Source organism: Delphinus delphis, chromosome 9, assembly GCF_949987515.2.
Source record: "Delphinus delphis chromosome 9, mDelDel1.2, whole genome shotgun sequence".
NCBI classification, from domain to species: Eukaryota; Metazoa; Chordata; class Mammalia; order Artiodactyla; family Delphinidae; genus Delphinus; species Delphinus delphis.
Window position 1 is genome coordinate 61866195 of NC_082691.1, and position 22179 is coordinate 61888373.

The window sequence follows — 22179 nt, forward strand, 5'->3', positions numbered from 1 at the left end:
GGTTGGAGCAGCCTCACTCCCTGCCCTGCCTGGCCTAGTTCAGCTGACCACTCCCTGGGGCTCCAGCACCTGCCAGGTCCATAGTCGCCTCACTTCACAAGTATTCTGGGGGAGCTGCCTTGGGCCTCTGGTTGCCCTCCTAAGCCCAGGGTACTGGGCCCATGGGGTGACCTGAGGAAGAAAAAATGAGGGGCACAGAGTCCATGGACTGGGTACAGGCCCCTGCCTCCCCTGGGTTCTCCAGGTCTCCCTTTGTACCCTCTCCCGGCAGCTCCACCCCGCATCCACGTCCATCCTAACCTGGCCCGCGGCTCCAGCTCTGGCTCTGCAGTGGACTCACTGAGCCATCAGGAACCAGTCACCTCTCCTCCCAGATCTTGGTTTTCCCACCCAAGGGGGAATAGGAGTTTGGCCCAGAAATCATCTAGTTCTTGCAGATGCCTTTGGGCTTTGAGAACCTGAGGTCCTGTTCCTCCAGCAGAAGGGCCAGGCTGCCCAGACCAGCCCCACCCTCCCACTTCCAGGGACCAGCCCTGCCAGTCTCTGTCCGAGTGTCTCTCCCTGTTGCACGATAGGCAGGCTCAACAATCCTGGGCAATTAATGCACCCTGGGCAGCCCTCAACCACGACCCTGGGAGTTGGTGGACAAATGCCGCAACTTCCTGGCGTGGGGCGACTCTGAAGCCTCTCGACGGGTGATCTCCAGTTGCCCGCAGTGGTGACAGGCTTGGTGACACACGCTTTATTACCTGCCTGTCTGTCTGCCTTCCCTGCTTTCCTTCCCACGCTCCTACTGGTGCTTCCTGGGATCCTGTCTCAAATCCTTGTCTGCGGGTCTGCTTCCGGGGGGTGGGGGAGGAACAAAATTAAGGCAATATCTAGCTGAGCCACTTTATTTTCCTGATGTTTTGGTGCAGTATGAGCCAGGAAAGGGTGTGGGGGACAGATCCCTGGGCTGGGGGCAGGGAGACCCTGCTTTTCACCTGTGATCTTGGGACATAGTAATAAGAATGAAGGGGTAGAGTTCAGGCTGGCCCTGCATTAGGGGGCTGTGGAGTGAGACTCTAAGGAGTCAGGCTGGCCCTGACTTCCCTTCTGGGGCAGGCCCTCTCTGCCAGGCTGGCCTCAGGCCCTGGGACTCTTGCGGGCGACCACAGAGCAGATGCCCTCATTGGTGCAGTGGGCCTCTGAGGAGATGACACGGGAGTACTGGCACCTCAGCACCTGGCAGCCGGCCTCCTGCAAGGCCTTCTCCACTGTCTCCTTCTCCCGGTGGAGCCCAAAGAACTTCTTGGCGCCCACCATGTAGTGCTGGGTGCGCAGGGCTACCGCGGTGACCAGGTGCCCGCCCGGCTTCAGCAGGCCGACCAGGCCTCGCCCGGCCGCCCGGTAGGCGTCCACGTCATGGCAGGCGCACTCCAGGGCCAGCAGGGTCAGCACACAGTCAACTGGTGGCACCTGGGTGAGCCCCAGTGGGTGTGGCTGGTTCACATCCCACTTCAGTAACCCGCGTGACTGTCCTTTGGAGACGGGCCTCCTTCTCCTGCCACTTGCTCCTGTGGGGGAGGGTCATGGAGGTGATGAAGAAAATTATGACAACATCCCTCCACCCCTCGCCCCCTATGCAGGGGCTCCCTATGGGCAAGGCCCATGATTTAACCTGTTGAGCAACTCTTTGAGGGAGATCGTATTTCCACCATTATACAGATGAGGAAACTGAGGCACAGAGAGGTTGAGTGATTTGCTCAAGGCTACACAGCTGGTAGGTGATGGGGGATTTGACAGTTAATTCTTCCTTCTTCCTCTTTGTCCACTTCCTCCTTCCTCCCCTTCTATTCATCTTTCTTTTTGATAATTCAAAATAATTCGATTTTTGATACATTGCCTTATTGAGTTTTCAAGTTGTAAAATATATATAACAAAAACTTGCCATTTAAATCACTTCAAATGTACAATTCAGGGGCATTAATTGCATTCACAATGTGTGCAACTATCACTACTGTCTGCTTCCGAAATTTTTTATCACCCCATACTGAAACTGTACCCATGAAGCAACATGTCCACATGCCTCCTCCCTGCAGCCCTTGACCCTTTAAATATGCTTTGTTAAACATGCTCTTTCCCATTGCTGGGCCTTGGCCCTTGCTGTCCCCTCTGCCTGACACTCTCTTTCCCCAGATCTTCACATCCTTCCTCCTTCGCCTCACCCAGGAAGCTGCTCCGAGGGCTCCTCCCTGGAGAGGCCTCCTCTTACCACCTGCTGTGGACAGACCTATGCCCCCCTCACAATCATATGCTGAAAACCTAACATGAATGGGATGGTATTTGGAGATGGAGCCTGTGGCAGGTAATTAGAGGTAGATGAGATCATGAGGGTGGGGCCTCTCATGGTGGGATTTGTGCCTTTTAAAAGAAGACACACTAGAGAGCTTGCTGACTTGCCTTTTCCTTCTTGTGAGGACACAACAAGAAGACGGCTGTCTACCAGCCAGGAAAAGGGCCCTCACCAGACCTGATCTTGAGCTTCCAGTCTCCAGAACCGTGAGAAATGAATGTCTTTGTTTAAGCAACTGGGTCTATGGCATTTCATGGCAGCCCGAGGTGATTAAGACACCATTCCACCTAACACAGCACCCCTACCTCTTGTAGGCCTCTACTCAGCTGAAGATTGTTCTCTAGAACACTTGTTTTTCCCTGAATATCTACCTCTATCTAGCTTGGTTGTGTTGTCTTCCCTACTAGAATGTGAGCTCCTTGGGGCTGAGACTTTGTCTGTTCACTGTAATAGTCCCAGTACCTAGAAGCAGGCGTGACCATCAGAATGCTCTCCATGAATGATGACAGGAATGAATGAAGCCCAGGCTGGGTTGATGTGGAGACCCTGTGCTTAGAGACCCTCCAGCTCTGTCCCACGTCAGGCTGCCCCTACCTATAACTAGGTCAGAGCCCCACGGCCCAATGATGGGTCAGGAATTTAAACTCTGATCTTTGTCCTGGCTCTAAGGTGGCCTAGAGGCCACTCTCCATGTCTGGGCCTCAGTTTCCTCAGTTGCAAAATCAGGGCCAGCATCCTGCCTGTGCCCCCTGGGGCTCTGGTAGATGGGTCCCCTCTCTGTGAATTGGATGGGGAAGGTGCCTGGAAGGGTCTGTGCTGTTGGTCTGTGGGATTTCGTAAGAGTGCTTCAGGGGGATTCCTTGAAGCCCGTGTCTTCCCATAACAAGTCCCCCTCCACCATTAGGGTTAAGGAGAAGCTGCACCAGAGGAAAGTGAGATCTGTGTGGGCTAGAGCAATCAGGGGAGGCTTCCAGGAGGAGGCGGGGACTGAAGCTGGTTCTGCAGGATGAGTGGGATACAAAGTATGGAGAGCCCAGTAGGGCAACCAAAGCTAAGAGCACAGGCAGCTCTGAGGCTGGAGGCAGGACTCACTCAAAGAGAGGAAGGTGCTGTGGGTCAGAGACCCAGGTCAGGAAGAACCTGTAGGGAAGTGGCAGGTGAAGCAGGGTGGCAGGTTCAGGCTCTGGCCTGCAGGTGATGGGGAGACCTCATCTGAGAGAGATGGTGGCCGTGGGTACCTGTCTCCCTCCAGCTCACACACCTACTGCATGGCTGGGGACAAGTCGTAGGCCCCTGGCTCCTTCTTCAGCCACTTCTTCACCTCCTGGGGGTTCTGCTGCAAGTGGTCTGAGGCGATGATCTCCCGGAAGGCTTCACAGGCCGAGAGCAGCTGGTAGATGGTGGGGCCTGGGCCAGTGTTGATCAGGACGTCACCTCTCACTCCTGCTGCAGGAGACAGTGTTTTCCAGGTGTGTGGGAGCGGGGGACACCCTACTCCAGGCCCAGCTGTGGTGGATGGAGATGCCAGGCTCTGCCCTGCCTCAGGGCTTGCCAGCAGGGGAGAGTGGCTCACAGGGGACCCGACCCTGCCTTGGGTAGCAGCCAGGCTGTGTGGGGAGTCCAGACCCCCACGCCTGGGGCTCAGGGGGTGACGGCTGGCAGGTGGGGCACAGCCTGGCACACACCACATCCCCCTGCTGCCCCAAGGGTTGCTACCAGAGGCCTGATAGGACAAGTTCTGCACTTCTGGGCAGGTTTCAGAATGACTTCTTGGTTGGAACTGGTTTGTTTCCAACAGTCTTCTGACTCTGGGTTTAAAACAATGGTGAGAGTGACCCCCCATGGCCCACTCTCCCACCTCCTCGTTGCAGAAGACAGAGCTTCTGATAAGGGATAAGACCTGAGCCAGTGGGTTCAAAACTGGCTCAGCCAATCAGGGGAGGCAAGGGGATCTGGTGACGAGTTGAGGGGAAGGATCTTTGCCTCAGAGTAGCATTAAGTGCACTGCCTTCTTCTCCCTGCTTCCTCCCTCCTCCGCTCTCCATTGAAATACACCTGTCTATTTTTCAAGGCTTAGTGCCGGTCCCTCCTCTAGAAAGTCTCCTCAGATGTCTCTGTGAGCCTTAAGCTTTCTTTCCTCTGTATTTTTGTGGACATTGCTTAATATACCATTCTTGGCACTGATTACATAGTCAGGCAATGTTTGCTGAGTGACTAAGTAACCCCTAATTGTTCAGTATACTCCCTGCCCAACTGTGCGTGGCAGCCCTGCGTTAACTGATCTTGAAGTTCGCTGCTGCCACTGACTGGCAGTCTGACCTGGGCTGGCCACCCCCCTCTTTCCCACCTCAGCCTCTCCTTGTGTGCACTGAGGAACCTGGGCGATAATCCCTGCTGATCACCCAGCCTGACACCCAAGAGCAGAGTTTTGTAAACTGAGCTGTGGTTTGGCTTTGTGAATCCATGAACTCTCTTAATTCTGAGTAAAAGATTAGGAGTGTGACTCTGTGTGTGTGTGTGTGTGTGTGTGTGTGTGTGCGCGCGCACGCGCACGTGCACGCCTGTGCACCAGAGCTTTCCTCAGATTTTCAAGGGGATTCATGAGCCAAGGCTACCAAGCCCGGCTTTAAGGGAAGACAGGTAGAGAGAGTCAGATGCGGGCAGTGTGCTCATGTCTGTTGTCTCACATCCCCTCCAGCATGAGCCTGTGAGCCCCACAGCTCAGGAGTTACCTTCCCATTTCACAGGGGGAAGAAACTGAGACTGACTGTCATAGACTCAAGCCTGGCTCTTTGGCTTCTAAGGCCAGTGCTTAGGTCCTGCTCAGTGGCCACCCAGCAGAGGTCCTCATGGGTTCACAGGCTGAGCTGCCTTTGCGACATCCTTGGTGAGCCGTGTCCCAGAGGACAGGTCCGCTGCCGCCGGCAGCCCTTCCTGTCAGGTGCAGCCCTGTCTCTCCCTGAGATGGAGACCAGACACTCACCTGAAGAGAAGGTTTCAAAGAGGTTTTTCAGGTTAAATTTCAAGATTTCATTTTCAGCTACGGTGCCTGAATCGAAGGCGTAGTACGTCTTTAAGTAGTCCTCGGAGTCGAACTTTCTTGTAGTCCTCTCCTGTGTACAGCTTGCCCTCCATTCTAGCTGGGACCTGGCTGTGTTTCCATTGCTGCAGTCCTGTTATATCCACTTTCCTCTCCCTGCCTCTTGCCATCAGGAGTTTCATAATCTCCTTAGACAGACCCTCCTGCCCAGGGAGGAGCTCAGATTCCACATAGTTGGAGTCAGGCCAGGATGTTAGCTTTTCTGGCTGGAGTTTATCTGTTTGATAATTATCTCAACACAGAAATGCAACAGGGTGGCCAACATGTGCTCCTGGGGGTTCTCAGTATTTGGCTCCTGAGAGGTGATGTTTTGAGTGTCTGTACTGCGGGTGAGGGTTAAGGTTGGGAGAGCATGAGACAGAGGGACAGTGCCACAGAACTAAGAGAGAGACACAGATGGACAAAGACACAGAGAGACCAGCATCTGGAAGAGGTCAAGGATGCTTCCCTCTTTGGGATTGGTGGAAAAATGAGACGAAGAAAGGAGAAACCCGTAGGGTGGAAAACAGGATGCAGAGGTGGCTAAGATTTCACTGACTGAGGTCAGTGAGCTTGCTCTTGAAAATAGTTTGTCCTGACCTTGGTTAAATATTTCCTCCTGTCTTCAATCCTGTTTACTCTATTTGCTTAATCAATCCTTTATTTTGCTGAGGGTAAAAGTAAACTTAACCAGGGCCCCTGAAAACGTAGGGAAGCCTCTGTTTGCACAAACCGTTTAAAAACTATTGGCTTACATAAACACAGCATGTGATTAAATTGCATAGAATTTGCACACACACACACACACACACAGGCAAACACACACATATGACTACCAGTAAATCTAGGAAAAGATGAATAAGAGCAGTGGGCTGTATCAGTGACAATATCCTGGTGGTGATATTTACTATGTTTTGAAAGATGCCACGATTATGGAAACTGGGTAAAGCATACGTGGATCTCGCTGTGTTATTTCTATAACTGCATGTGAATCTACATGATCTCAAATAAAAGTTTTATATAAAAAAGTGTTGCCAGATCTCTTTCAAAAATTCACCCAAGATCAGATATTTCAGGTAGCAAACTCTTGTGTGTTTTGCAAATGGGCAAGTCTGGGGCCCTGGCCTATAATATGTGCCAGGTGTGTCCCCCACCCTCGTTCGCTGCCGTCTTCACAACAATCAGTAGAGAGGATGTTGAGACCCTCCTGCCTCCTGTTGGAGACGAGGAGGATGAAGGTGACGGGCCTTTTCCCAAGGAGGTCCTGGCAGCAAGTCTAGGTCTAGGTACAGATTCAAGGCCCATGTCCAAAGCCAAAATAAAGACCAGTTCCAAACCTTATTCTCTCCCCATCATACTACGCAGTCTATCCAGGTCCCTTAGCTGTGCTGCTCAAACTAGTGTGCCTGGGAAGAGCCTGGGGACCCGGCTAAAGGCAGATTCTGGTTCCCAGGTGATACTGAGGCCGCTGTGATGTGAGCCGCACAGCCCCAAGTCCTACCACCCTGAATCAACATTTATTTTTCAGGTTTTTGAGTTTCAACAGAATAGAAACTGTATTTCATTGTTTTCAGTGCCAATTTCCCCCTCTTCTGATATTACGAGAACCCGTACTTGTGGTATTTCCACTCAGTGAGAAAAGGGTCGATGATATAATAAATGGTGATGATACAACTGCCTGTCCAGTTGGAAGAAAATAAAGTTAGACGTCTCTCCAATTTGTTAAAAAAGTATGTTATATTCAGACTCAATTAACATAAACTCTAGGAGGATTAACATCATTGGTGACACTGAGTGTATCGTATTTGTCGCAGGGTTTCTTGTTATCAGTGTGCCCCCAGACACGTGAACCTGCAGTGGCTTTGCAGGGCCGCAGAGTCACCATGTGTGCCCCCCGTGCCTGCTTGGTTGTCCCAGCACGGGGTCAGCATCCCTTCTCTGTATCACTCTAAAGGAGCTGGTAATGTCAGTTTTTAGTGCTGCCTAATAAACAGTACACAGAGGTCCAAGTAAATTGACTTAACTGCTCCCCAAGTGGTTGACAGGTAAGACTTACAGGTGTTCATTGTTATAAATAATCTTATAATTAATATCCTCGTGCAATAAGCTTTTTCTGTATTTTGGATTCTGGCTTTGGGCTGGATTCCTAGACATAAGATTAATGGAGCAATTTTTAAAACTTTTCGTACAAATAATTTAGGTAAATACTTGCCAAATTATTTTTCTAAGGAAAAGAGTGCTTTTGCTGTTTATTGTTTCAGGACAAATATTTAATTTTTCTTTAATAAAATGTGTTAAATTATTTTTCCTTTGGGCTTGTTTCTATCTAAGCTTTGAAAATCCTTCCATGTCCAGAGATCTGGTAGTTATCCAATTGTGATAGCTTCTGTGATGGTTTTAAAAAGATATTTAGCCTTTATTTTGGTGTTTGGTATGAGATGAGGCTCTGTGTCCCTGCTTACGCCTCACTAGAGAAAAGTCTTGTTTACCCCTGCAAGTTCTGGACTCATTTCTTCACCCCACAGGCTCATGTGGGAAGAAAGATAACAGGGGTATCAGAGCGGGAGATGCTGAGATGATAGTTTTCCTAATCTGGAGAATGAGATTGATTCTTTTCTCAGCTGGTCGACTCTTAAGCAGTTTATTTTCTTGATAGCTTGAAAATGTGCTCCTGTGTTTGAAATTAGGGCAGAAGTCTTCTTAAATGGAAATTTTCCTGAGTTATTCAAAAGTCACAGTATAGAAGATGTTTAAGATGATGCAGACATTCTTTTTTTTTTTTTTTGCGGTACGCGGGCCTCTCACTGTTGTGGCCTCTCCCGTTGCGGAGCACAGGCTCCGGACGCGCAGGCTCAGCGGCCATGGCTCACGGGCCCAGCCGCTCCGCTGGAAGCCATAGTAGATGGCCAAGTAGTCCCTGGGCAGGAAGCGCTTCTGGTACCATCGGTCCCCGTGAGGCTGCCTTCCCTGGTGGCCTTGGGTGTGTGCCTCCCATGCAACTGTAGAGCACCCACGGACACGGTTTCAGAGTCTTGACTCAGTATGTTAAAGACAAGGAAGCTTCTAGACAGTGGAGAATTGGTAAATGTTTCACAACCAGTTCTAAAAACAGAAAAGCACTGATTCGTGATGACTGCAGTTTCCATGGTGTAAATACTCCCACCATGGTTGATTTCAAGCTCCCAGTGGTTTAACAGTCAGCTCAGAAAATTCCTAAAAATTTAGCAGTTGGCTCTCATGAAATGATACACGTCAGTTTGAGTGTACCACTGCCTCCAGACTGGGGCTGGAAGATTTGGCAAATAAAAATATAGGATGCTCAGTTAATTGAATTTCAGAGAAACAAAATACATTTTTTTTAGGGTAAGTGTGTTCCCAAAATTGCACAGGACATACTTATCTGAAATAAGTCTTATTTGTTCATCTGAAATTCAGATTCAACTGGGTGTCCTGTATTCTATCTGGCAGCCCTACTCCAGCCCCGAATGGGAAGAGACAGAGCCCAGGAATCATGGCTGCTGCTACACATAAGGTGCCTTTGTGCAAATACATAAGGTGCCTGTGTGATTTGTTAATTCTGTCGGTTTTCTACATTTATTAGTTGACATACAAATGTAAGGACCTTCCTTCCTTCCTTCCTTTCTCTCTCTCTCTTTCTTTCCTACAGCAAATATGGACTCACGGATGCTTATTTCTATTCAATGGGTTATGATCTATATTTTTATCATTACTCTGATGCACAGATTTGGCCAGTAGGAGTCCCTTTCAGCTGGCTTGTGTGTTCTTTTGACATGTCCCTATCATTCTTTGAGCACTTCCTTATTAAGTCCTCCTTGTCTGTCACTCTCAGCTGAACCTAATGCTAACCAATGTAATCAGGCATGGGAGTAAAAGCAAAGGACGGAGGGCTCTAGGCTGCCTTCTTTTGCTCTAGTCCCTGAGACCCATCACATTGCCTGCCAGCACGCAAAGTGGTCCATGAAGCAACCACCCCTGAGCCTGAGTTGACCTGGGGAGGTGCGGATAGCTACCTGCTCCAAACAGCCTCCTTTGGAGCAAAGGACTCAGGCAGAGAAACCTGGGAGAAAAGAAATCCTCCAACAATCTCCAAGCACTGCCTTAAAATTGAGAATGGATCCCCCTGTCTTTAGGGAGACTGGAGTGGAAAGGAAAATCCCGGTGACCATCAGCTCAGAAGCAGGGCACAGCTCAGGAGAATGTTCAAATAGCCAACCTGGAGCAGGGTGCCCAAGTCAGGCCATCAGAGCAAGAGACCCAGACTGTCCTGTGTACTAAGAGGTCAGAGAAGCAGGGGAAGGGAGAGCAAGAAGCAGAAGATGGAACATTATGAAGAGCAGGAGGCCTCCCCAGGGCAGTTTTCATGTCAGGGCATACACAAAAATGATCATGTGTATTGGGGTAAAAGGAGAAGGCCGCTCATGGCTGTACAGCCTGTGATCTCTGGCCAGATAGGTTTCAGCCGGCTGCCCTGAGGCCCGAGGAGGTCATGATCTGAGCACACCCACACCGAATTTGCAGCGGGTTGTTGTGGAACGCTGCCATGGGGAAGCTCTGGTCTAGCAAACCCTGGAGAGAGGGACCACTGCCTGCAGTTGGGTTTTTACTCATTCCTGGAGGTTTGTGTTATTTAGGTTGAAAAGATAAGCTGCTGTAACAAAAGACACCCCCATCCCCATTTCCAAAAATAAAAACAAATAAATAAATAAACAAAGCCCAAACCAGATGGAAGTTTACTTCTCTTCCTTGTAAGGATCTGAATTCCAGGCCCCCTGGTGACTCTCTGCGCCATGCAGTCATTCAGGGAACCAGATGCCTTCTGTCTTATTTCTGCCACCCCCTAGGGAAGCATGCGCAAACGTAGGTGAGCTTCAGAATTACATAGAGGTCTGGTTTAATACAGATTGCTGGCATCACCCTCAGAGCTTCTGATTCAGTAGATCTGATGAAAGGACTGAGAGTTTGCATTTCTAACAAGTTCTCAGGTGGTGCTGGTGTTTTGAGAGCCACAGTCTGAGAATCACTGCCCTAGGGTGTTGTCTTGTGTTTATGGTCACAGCACACACCCATAGGTGCAGATGTGCTGTGGCTTGCTGGAGAGGGAAGAGTATGGAAAAGGTAGAGCCTAGTCTTAAAGGGCTGCCCCTCTCATTCCCTCTCATTGGTGACCACTTAGTTCCATGGCCACATCCAACTTCAAGAAAAGCTGGGAAATACAGTATGGCTGGGAAGCCACTTGCCCTGCTCCAGATATATTTTCACGAAAGAAGGAAAGAATGGATTCTGTGGGCAATCAGTGGATTTTGCCACAGTGTTTTGGGGGAATTTTCCATCGATTTACTTGGACCAGAATTTTTATGTACAATGCTTTCTTAGGGGATATTATATTGTGAGTTCCGCAGGGTGACATCATATTGTTTCAATCAGGAACTACTCACAAGTTGGGACTGACAGCTGTGTCTGAGGGTCTGGGGTCTGCACTTAATGGTGAAAGCATCAGGATGTGGAATAACCGTCAGAGACGGCAGTTTTCCCCAGAGAAGAAGGCATCTTTTTTTATCTGGGCAGTGCTAAGGAGTTTTGCTCAAGAATTTCTCAGGGCCATTTCAGGGTGAGTGTGGAGGTAGTAGGATACATATATCTGGAGACAGAATGCCATCTTCCCTGAGGGGCCTCCGTCTTTTCCTCTTAAGGCCTTTCATGGATTGGATGAGGCCCAACCCATTATGGAGGGTAATATGCTTTACTCAAAGTCGACTGATTTTAACGGTAATCTTATCTAAAAAAATACCTTCAGAGCAACATCTAGACTTATGTTCAACCAAATATCTGGTTACCATGGCCTAGCCAAATTGGCACATGAAATTAACCGTCACAGATGTGGAAGAGAATTACACATACTTCTTTTTTTTTTTATAAATTTATTTATTTATTTTTGGTTGTGTTGGGTCTTTGTGGCTGCGCACGGGCCCTCTCCACTTGTGGCGAGCAGGGGCTACTCCCCGCCGTGGTGTGGGGGCTTCTCATTGCGGTGGCCCCCCCGGTTGCAGAGCACGGGCTCCAGGCACGCGGGCCTTCATAGTGGGTCTTGCTGCCTCATTCCCTCCTGGCCTCCCTGTTTCACAAGCACTCAGGCTCGATGCTGTCTCAGGACCTTTGCACTTGTTTCTTCTACCTGGAGTGCTCTTTCTCTGAGTATCTGCATGGCTTTTATCCTGTCTTTCTTCAAGTTTTTGCTGAAATACTACTATATAAGTAATCGTTATGGTCTAATGTTTGTGTTTCCCCTAGATTCATATATTGAAATCTTAACCGCTAGCATGATGGTATCAGGAGATAGGGCCTTTGGAGGTGCTTAGGTCATGACGGTGGAGCCCTCTTGGAGGGGATTCGTTCCATTACAAAAGAGGCCCCACCAAGCTCCCTCTCTCTTTCTGCCATGTGAAGATGCAGTAGGAGGATAGCCATCTACAAACCAGGAAGCAGGCCCTCACCAGACACTGAATCTGTCGGTGCCTTGATCTTGGATTTCCATACTTTCCTTTTGAAATAAATCTAGAAACACGTATGTTGGCTTAAAGTCAATAATAATGTAAGTAACAGTATAGGTTTTATGGACTGAATTGTGTCCCTCAAAATCCGTATGTTGAAGTTCTAACCCCCAGTACCTCAGAATGTACGTGTAGTTGGAGACTGGGCCATTAAAGAGGTAATTAAGTTAAAATGAGCTATTTAGCCTAGACCTAATCCAGTTGACTGGTATCCTTTTAAGAAGAGAAGATTAGGACACAGACACGCAGAGGGAAGACCATGCGAAGACACAGGGAGAAGGCGGCCATTTATATGCCAAGGAGAGAGACCTCAGAAGGAACCAACTCTGCTGACACCTTGATCTTGGACATCTAACCTCCAGAACTGCGAGAGAACACATTTCTGTTGTTTAAGCCATCCAGTGTGTGGTACTTTGTACACCAGCGCTGGCAAACCAATACACTGGGTGATGTGCGGATGGGGTGGAGATTGTGAAGGTGGTCCCCAAGTGACTGAGTTTGGGGAAGCTGGTACTGGGCAAAGGCATGGGTTTGGCTGGAACCCTAGCCTTGTCAGTTCCTAGTTGTGTGATCTTTAGCACAACCTTAACCTCTCTGAATCCCAGTGTCTTGGTTTAAAGCATGGGCCGATAGTAAGCACCTTGCCTGGAGGCTGTAGGATTAAAGATGTGCTAATGTGTGTAAACACCTGGTGCTCAATAACTGGCAGTCTCCTTATGGGAAAGCAGCCACCAAGGGGGCCAGGGATTCAGCCTTTAATTTGAGCACCAGGTCAGCAGAGAGTCCTGGGCCTCCTTATCCCTGCGGCGGAGGCCAGCCAAGGTGAGTCAGCCTGGGGGAACCCAGGAGACGGCTGAGGTGCTGGGGGAGGATCTCTAGGGGCTACTTCACTGTGGGTTTACTCCTCTAGGAACCAGGAGCCAGGCACTCTCCCCAATTCACACCTTGTGATTGGAGCAGCGACTTGTTCTAGGCCACCCAGATGGACAGGGCCAGTGCCAGGAGCCAAGCCCGGAGCCCGCGGCCTGATCCCTAGGATGCACGGGGCTGGTACATTCTGCGTTCCGCCTCCAGCTCTCAGAGCAAGTTTGAAGATTGCTCCGCCCCTTCCCTTCCGCCTTCCCAGCCCGCGCGCTCCCAGGGAAGGGGCGGAGTTCTCCGGCTCTGATGACACCGTCGCCACGGCAACGCGGCCATACTGGCCCCAACGGACCCGGGATCTGGGGCTGCGGCGCTGCGGCCTCGTGGGCAGACCGGAGCATGGACAGCCTCTTCGTGGAGGAGGTGGCGGCCTCCCTGGTCAGGGAGTTCCTCAGCAGGAAGGTACGTGGCGCCGCCCTCACAGCCCTGGGAAGTTGCTCAATTTGGGGGGTGGCAGGGGGAAGTGTGGAGGCAGCCCTGCAACCTCTGCACCCTCGGGGAGGGAGCCCTTCCCCTGCCCGCTGCCTACCCTAGAGATGCCCGATGTAAGCGCCACTTTCCCGGGCCTGGGGAATTACCTTTCCCAGGAGCCATTTCTGTCACGGTGCACTTCTCGCAAAGCGGGGCAGGACCGCGGCCGTCCTCCCGGGCGTCTCCCTCCAGGGCGCGCTAACCAGGGGCCTGGGCCCTCCGCATTTTCCTAAAGTTCACGAGGCTCTGGGTGCCCAGCAGGCCGGCCTTGCCGCCGGGCTCCATAACCAGTCCCAAGGCTTACATCCCACTAGGAAAGAACTTCCCCCCAAAGGAAATCCAAAGGGCTAAAAAAAGTTCTTTCCAGTCAAACCCTTTAGTCCTATTCATCGGTGGGAAGTTCAATCGTTGAGGTCGTTTTGTTTTTAAGTTCTCCTATTGTCTTGTCCCAGGAGAGTTTTCAGAGAACTCAAAAGTTGGGGAGGGGCTTCCCTGGTGGCACAGTGGTTGAGAGTCTGCCTGCCGATGCAGGGGACACGGGTTCGAGCCCCGGTCCGGGAGGATCCCACATGCCGCGGAGCGGCTGGGCCCGTGAGCCATGGCCGCTGAGCCTGCGCGTCCGGAGCCTGTGCTCCGCAACGGGAGAGGCCACAACAGTGAGAGGCCCACGTACCGCAAAAAAAAAAAAAAAAAAAAAAAGTTGGGGAGGTCCTTGGCTCCCACCTGCCCTGACAGTGGAGATGAGGGCAGGCTGGGGAAGAGGTCACTGGGGGTCACTGTGTGTGGGTGTGTAGGGAAAGCACCCACTGCTGACCCAGGCTGACCACCTGCTGTGTGTTTGGTGTCCTCCTGGTGTCATGTTGGGCGGGGACGACGGGCTCTTGTCTGGCATTAAAAGACACAAACAAAATAAACAGTGTTTTGAATGGGGGAAAGGGAAGGGCTTTGGAGGGAACAGTCCAAAGATCTGCTATTAATTAGCAGCTCAAGCTGGAGGACCTTACTCACTGCCTTGATTTCCTTATCTGTAAAAGAGGAATAATAAGACCTACTCGTGGCAGATCTATAATGAGGATTAATAGTAATGTACGGGCAGGTCCCAGCCACTGTATCTGGCACACAGTTGGCATTCAACATTGTCTCCTCCCCCATCTCTGATGTGCACCTGTTTTGAAAGTGTCTTTCTTTGCTTTTTGAAAATGTATTTTTATTTAAAATGCAATGTGGCCTCACTGTACCTGCTCTGTTTTTATGGCTAATTGACCTGCCATCACCTAGTCCTGGCTACACAGGGGATATCAGTGATACACCCTGTGAGGCTGACCACGGCCATCGTTTCTTTTAAGTCTGGGCTACCAAGCAAAACTCTCTGAGCGTTTTCCTCATGCCTATCCTTTCTCGAGTACAAACGAAATCCAGAGACCTCACCTGATATCCAAGGCTCCCCTGTAGCCTAACCTCACCTTACCAGCCCAATCTCATTTCCAGCTTCTCTCACATGCTTTCTTTTCCCTGTTCCACCCATGGCCCATCCCAAGTTCCATTTCCTTCAAGATGTCTCAGGCAGCTGCGGCTGAAATAACTGATTCATTTGCCTGTGGTTTGCTCATCGGTGCTCATGTGATGGTTTATACCTCTGCCTGTCTCACCCACTAGACAGGTCCCCAGAGCTGACGCCTGAACTGGGCGGAACCTTGGCAGTCGTCTGGTTCACTTGGTCTCCTCTCCTTCCTACTTTTGATCGGGGCGCACTAAAGCCCCGAGAGGAGAAAGGAGCTGCCCGCAGTCATTCAGAAAGTCGTGGAGAGCTGGAACTGCAGCTCAGGTCGGCTACTTTGCTCATCCCCTTCTGCTCCAGGACAGAGACTGTGTGCTCCCCTCAGGGCTTGGCACAAGGCAGGTACCGAGCAGTTCTAACCAAGAGCGTGCCCAGCGTGGTGCGAGGTACTTTCTAGATGCCTGTTTATTCTCTCAAATCCTCATAACAGTCCTGAAAGAGGTATAATTATTCCCTTTCACGAAAGACTATGATCAGACTGGCAGGCGAAGAAACTTGCCCAGGGTGAGCAGGTCAGATCATGTGACTCCTCTGTCCAAAACCCTCCATGCGCTTCCTTTTGCAATTAGAATAAAAGCCCAGGGAAGGCCTCACCAGGGCCTACCAGGCTCCCCATGACGTGGCTGCCGGCTCCCCCTCGAACCTCACCTTCCACTACTCCTCCTCTACCCTCCAACCTACTCTGTACCTAGCTACACTGGCCTCCTCCAAGCGTGATCCCCCTGCAGGGAGAATCATGACAGTCTCCTGGCAATGGCAGGGTTCACCAAGGTGACTCTTCTGGTGCCCTAGCCTTCCAGGCCTCCCTCCTCTCGTGCCCCAGCCTCCCGCTCCTGCAGGGACCTGTCCCACCTGACCTTTGACACTCCTTCCAGGTGGTCATGCCCTAGGCTTGTTTCCATAATCTCAGTTCCAAGCATCCCATCGTCCCTCACTTCCAGCTCACCCCCATGAGCAGCCCAATATAAACTATTCTTCGGTCTCACTGCCATCTCCATTCCACTGTTCCTGCCAACTTTTCACCATTCCTCAGCCCTCTGTGACCTCTCCTCACGTCTTACCCGCCCATCATTGTAATCACGCCCTCAACACCACGCTCAACTCCTTTGCCTGTCTCTCCCTTCGTTATACTCCCCTGATGTTAAAAATTCAGCTTGGTCTACTCTGTGCCTGCACTGCAGAGCTGAATGGGGCTGGGGGAAAACACACCACCGTGTTGATGGTTTCATGCCAAATTCATGGTCACTCACCCCTGTGGTGCCTCAGGGGTGCCCGCCCATCTGCTTATACCTCTCCAGCCCGTTCACTGTCTCAAATCTTGGCCGACCATTTCACACATCTATCTCCTCAAGTTCCAAAGCCCCCTCCCCCTCTAATTTCACTGAGAAAATAGAAGCAGCCTTGAGAAAACTCCAGCACGCCCTACCACCACGGTAACTAACCTTCCTGGGCCTGAACTATTCGCCCCACCCTGCCTCCTGTTCTTAGGAATGAATTCTCCATCTTCCTGGGTAAGGCCAACCCCTCCCTGTGTGCCTGTCCCCTCTTGTGTGTTCCAGGACACTGGTGCAGTTATCATCATCTCTCTGTATTGTATCATACATTTTGCTTTCTCTACTGGGTTAGTCTTATCAACATGTATATGTGCTCCTACCAATTCCATCTGGACCCCCAAGACCCTCCAGCTACTAGTCTCTTTCTCTTTTATAGCAAAACCCATGAAAGGGCTCTGTATGTTCTGATTCTAATTCTTCTCCCTGTTTTCTCAAACCCACTTTAATCAGGCTTTTGTCCCCATCACTCCATGGAAACAACTCTTGTCAAGTTCATCAATGATTCTGATTTTCAGTCCTTACACTTATTGATCTAACAATTGTGTTTGACTCAGTTGATTATGCCTTTCTTGGCAACTCATTCCCCTTGGCTTCTGGAGATCACCCCCTCCTGGTTTTCCTTCTATACCTTCTCAGGTTCCTGGCAAGTCCCCCCTGGCTTCCTGAGCTGTGCATGCTGGTGGGCTTAAAGACTGAGTCTCTGGCCCTCTTCTCTTCTCCATTCATTTCCCAGCCACTTCCACCACTGTTGTGGGTTCCAATACCATCGATATGCTGACAGTTTCCAAATGTCTATCTCTATCCAAGACCTCTCCTTGAACTCTTACATTCTTTCCAACAGCCTATGTTACATTTCCACTTGGATATCCAATAAACACCTCAGCTTAACACGTTCAAAACTCAATTCCTGATTCCTTCACCTCCTGCAATTTTTCCCACTTCAGTAAGTAGCATCACTAACTGTCTGGTTGCTTGGACCAAAACCTTTGGAACCATTCCTGGCTTTTTTTCCTTTTTGTGCACCCTGCATGCTGTCCATCAGTAAATCTGTAGGCTTTCCCATCAGAGCACTTAAAGAATGTAGCTGCTTATTCCCACTTCTGCTACAACCACCCTGGTCCAAGTTACCTCCATCTTTCATGTGAGTTGTTCAATAGCCTTCTAATCTGAATATGTAATCCCCTATCTCATACAGTCTGTTCTCAACCTAGCAGCCAAGTAAGTGATCCTTTGCAAATATAAGTTAGTCCAGGATGCTCCGTTTTTCAAATCCTCCAGGAGCCTTTCCATTTTACAAAAGCCGACAAGGCCTTTCCTTAGCAAGCTCTGGGCAACCTCTCTGACCTCATTTCCTGACACTTTTCCCTAGTCACATGGCTCTAGCTGTACTGGCCTCCTTGTAGCTGCCACAGGGCCTTTGCCCTTGTCGAACACTACCCACAAGTGTCTGCACAATCTGCTCCCTTAGTTCCCTCATGTCTCGACTCTAATGTCACTTAATCACGAAGCTTTTCCTGATCACCTTTTATAAAGTAGCAACCCTTCCCTGCACCCCCTCCTGGCCCTCTGTGTTTCCTGACTCTGCTGTATTTTTTTTCCCATAGGGTATTCTATTTGTTGTCTTTTTCCTGATAGTAGGTGAGCTCTATGAGGGCCAGGACTTTGGTCTGTTCACTCCTCTGCCTCTAGCAGATGAACGAGTGGACTAATGGTTTGTTCCTTTCATTTCACAGATGGGGAAACTTGAAGACAGGAGTGAGCACATGGATGAGGCTCAATAAATAGCTGGCTATTTAAAATAGTGTCTCCCCTCTCTCTGTTTTCTCTGTCTTCATAATAGAGCATATTAGCAGCTGGTGTACCGTACATTTACCCCTTTGTTTGTGGTTTGCTTCCCTAACAGAATGTCAGTTCCATGAGGGCAGGACTTGGTCATAATCCATCTATATTTCCTGCATCTAGAACAGAGCCTGGCACAGAGTAGGTGCACGACAAGTGTTTGCTGAATGAATGATGGGACCGATGACTGGCTGATTTCTGAGGGCATCCTTGTCCACTGCTCCAGTGGTTTTCAAATGCCAGTTTGCACCACAACCCCAGGGAATTTGTTAAGTGTGCCAAGACTTGCTGATCTGAACTGCTGACAAACATCAAGAGTTACCCAGAAGAGAGGGACCCTCGTTATACAGGTTTCCACATCACTTGGGTGGGAAGGCCATGGTTAAGCCCCCATGAAATGCAGGTGCCTCTTGAGTCCCACCTCTCCTTCCGGCTGACTCTCCTTAATGGACCCAGGCATGTCCCCACCTTTTCCCCAACATTTCTTTCTGTTCCCCCCCCCAAGACTTCTTTTCATTCCTTTTGGTTCAAGGTTGTGTTCGTACGTCTTGTTTCACAAGGTTGTGTTCGTATGTCTTGTTTCACAAATTCTTCTTGTCCCACTTCATGGCAGGTAGCAGGTTTTGTCTTGCCTTCCCAGCACTGAGAGCCTCTGTAAAATTCTGAATACAAAGCCTAGGGGAGCCACTGAGGCCTGGCTAGCACTGGGGTCTGGATCCATCAGAAGCAAGGGCTCCCTTAATGCCAGGCTGAGCTGTGTGTGAGGCATCTCCTCATCTTCTGCCATTTGGTTATCACTGCGTTCTGGGGAGGTGGGCAGGCCACAGCTGCTGTCGTTTTCAAATGAAGAAGCCAGGCTCTTAGGGGGATTTGTGCTTCCCAAGGCCGGCCTTCTGGGAGTTCAGGGCCGGATGATGGAAAGCGGCTGCGCTGGGGCACTGCAGACGCTTACCACGTGCTTCCTGTGAGTCTGGGTCCTCGCATCACCGCCTCGCAGCCTGGGATGGTCAGAACTCCCGCTCTGTGAGTCCACTGTGTTATGTTGGACAAATCGACCCTGGTGCCCCATCTGAAAGAAGAAGGAACTGAATACTGGCCTTTTGTTTATGCTTTTCCTTTTGTTTATTTTTAATGCTTCATATCCTGTGGCCCCCAATCTAGGCCAAACCCAGGGCTCCAGAGCCAGCCTCGGGCCAGACAGTTGCTACCCGGATTTCACTTTCCTTTTCTATAAAACGCGTTGACAACTTCAGCCTGAGCCCAGCCCGCAGGGTGGCTGTAAGATTCGGAATAATAATTGTGAAGATGATATCAAGTGTAAAGTTTATATCAAAATAAATGCTTAAGTCAGTTTTTGGTCCTCCCAGTATCCTGAGAGGAAGGCAGGAGAAGATGATCGAAAAGAACATTAACAGTCTTGTTTATCCTCTGCGTCAGAGCTCGGAAGGTTTTGATTTAAAATGGTAAAGAGTGACTCAGAGTTCTTCCCTCAGGGCTTAAAGAAGACGTGTGTGACCATGGACCAGGAACGCCCACGCTCTGATCTCAGCATAAGCAGCAGAAGCCATCTCCGGAAGGTTTTGCATCTTGAAGTTCTCTACAAGGAGAACAGGGTACGTGCTTTCAACGTGTGGTACGGAGTTCTGGAACGGAATGTGGCGACGTCAAAAGCACTCATGAGCCCTGCCAGGTCATCCGAGACCAGTGGCCGGAGGCTTGCGGTACATGCGGTCAGGGAGAAACAGACCAGGCTGAGCGCGGACGAATCCCAACTGTGTGTGTGGGGTTTCCAGCCTGAGTCGGCAGCACCCAACTGGCCTCGCCGCGCGTGCGCTGCTCTGGGGCGCATTTTGAACCCGAGCCTGCAACAGTTATTCCCGGTGCTCCCTCCTCCCCGCCATGAGGCTATTTTTAGTAAGACTGTACTTAAAAATATAGCATTCAGTTATGCTAAAAATTTCCGTTTTCTCCCTGCATATGGTTTTCCTTCTGCAGTTCTGAGTAACACCTTTTTCTTAAGGTCACTGTGACGTTTAATTCAGGCAGGTGCAGGGTTTGGGTTCAGCTAACCCGGGTGCGTTGGAGTTGAGGTAGCAAATGGAACAGGCACCTCGGGGTGCTTCCCTGATCCCCCAGCCTCGATGCCCCCACTTTCCGTTACAGGCCTTCAGGGTACCCCTTATTTTTCCTTCGTTGTGCTTCTTATGTTTATAATAGAATATTTGTGTGGTGGTTTAATTACAATCTGCCTTCCGCACTACCTTGGACGCTGCAGGATGCGTTGTATCCCCATACTTGACATGGGACTGATGACCTAGTAAATAGTCAGTGTGTATTTATGAATGAATGAGCGAGTGAATGAATATACGGGAACGAAGGAATGAAGCTACCGTTCTGAATTAATTGGTCTTTCTGTAAGAAGAGAGAACGTTATAATTTGATTCAAGAATGGGCTCTCCAGCAGATGCCTTGTGGGAGGGCATAGTGTCAGAGGTGGAAAGAACTTCGTGATCGTGTCGTTCAGCATTTATCACAAGTGGCAGCCAGGTGAAGTCCTACCAGAGGCCCGGTAAAGACCTTCATCCTCTGGGTCCTGCGGTGACACTCGGGCCCCTCCATCCCCTGTAGACAGAAGACTGTTGCCCCAGGCAGCAGACACTCAGCAATCCTCCTCTAGCTGTCTTTGAAGGCAGGAGAGTAGACTGTACATTTTAGAAAGATTTTCCACAGAGAGTGAGACAGCTACGCAGAAAATTCAATTAACCATTGCTGCACAGTGGAATTTTTATATAAATACATCTTTACCTAATTTCCCAGAAGGATCTTTGCCATTCAAGTTACTTTTATTTCTTCACTGTGGTGTAGTCTCCCTAAGGTAACTATTATCTAAGATACTTAAGATATTTTCATTAGATCTTGATAGGTGCCCTGATAATTTGACTTATACAGTAGTTATTAGCTGTTACACAATGAATTGGAGCTTATATTTTACAGGAAAATATACTCATTCATCTGTCTATGGCATTATAATTTTGACATTCACTCAGCACAAAGCTAGAGTGATTCTGGGAAAGCCCTGCCAATTTAATGTTAATTCCAGTAACTTGTTTTTCCCTATTAAGTGTGCAGTAGATAAAACGCCTGTGTAAAATCGAGGTTTTGAAAAATGGTATCTAGATTCATATAAAGGCTGTATCTATTATGAGCAAAGTGATGTGAAAGGCCACAAAGTACAGTTCAGGTAGTCAGGGCCCTAAATCTCTCGTATTGAAAGAAGAACAAGAAGGTTGAAATAATTATTTTAACATCCCCCCCACCGCCCCACAACTCTCTTCCTTGTAAGTTTCATCTAGACTTAGGCAAAATAGCTTTTTGGGTCCCATTCTAAAAAAAATAAAACTGTCCCCTGATTTTGACTGCCTGATAATTCTGTTGAGTTTGATCATAACCCTGTGGGTCTTGGTCCCAGAGTTCTGCTGTGTAGGTCAAGGGAATAGAAAGGGGGAAAGACTGGATACACCCGACGGTTCCCTCTGTGCCAGGCTCTTTATCAGGCGCTTTACCACTCTGACTGCAAACTCACCACATGCCCCATGCCTGGTCGCAGTTCCAAAGGGCCTGGGTGTTACTGGGCAGGTGGGTTGCGGACTGACACATGGTCTAGCCCCTGAGGCCAGCCTGTGGATTGCTGCTTGGAAAACTGTGTCTGTAGAAATTACTCAGGAGACTTTCTAAAAGAAATCAAGGTTCTAATCTTGGTGATTCTGGCTTAGTAAGACTCAGCGGGGCCTGAGAATCTGTCTTTTAAAAAAACCTCCAAAGATAATATTTAGTGCTGTCAGGGTAGGGAAATACTGATACCACTTATTTCCAAAACCTACTACTAAAGAGTTTCATTTTGGACTTCCCTGGTGACATAGTGGTTAAGAATCCGCCTGCTAATGCAGGGGACACGGGTTCGAGCCCTGGTCCGGGAAGATTCCACGTGCTGCGGAGCAAGTAAGCCCGTGCACCACAACTACTGAGTCTGTGCTCTAGAGCCTGCGATCCACAACTACTGAGCCCGTGTGCCT

The 22179-nt window shown here is 49.7% G+C and overlaps 2 protein-coding genes across 3 annotated transcripts in view; one reads left to right on the plus strand and one right to left on the minus strand.

Annotated features, from left to right (window-relative positions):
* Positions 1–932: 932 nt before the first annotated feature.
* Positions 933–5470, minus strand: INMT (indolethylamine N-methyltransferase). The gene is given in 5 exon segments (XM_060019933.1): positions 933–1506; positions 1508–1556; positions 3574–3781; positions 5319–5433; positions 5435–5470. Coding segments are annotated over 5 exon segments (789 nt in total). The 3' UTR covers positions 933–1125.
* Positions 5471–13198: 7728 nt separating this feature from the next.
* MINDY4 (MINDY lysine 48 deubiquitinase 4) overlaps positions 13199–22179 on the plus strand; it is a 111839-nt gene continuing 102858 nt past the window's right edge. For both annotated transcript variants that reach the window (XM_060020682.1, XM_060020683.1), the window contains exons 1-2: positions 13199–13306; positions 19600–19719. In XM_060020682.1, coding sequence (XP_059876665.1) covers positions 13244–13306; positions 19600–19719 — 183 coding nt within the window. In that variant the 5' untranslated portion in view covers positions 13199–13243. The remainder of the gene's footprint in view (positions 13307–19599; positions 19720–22179) is intronic.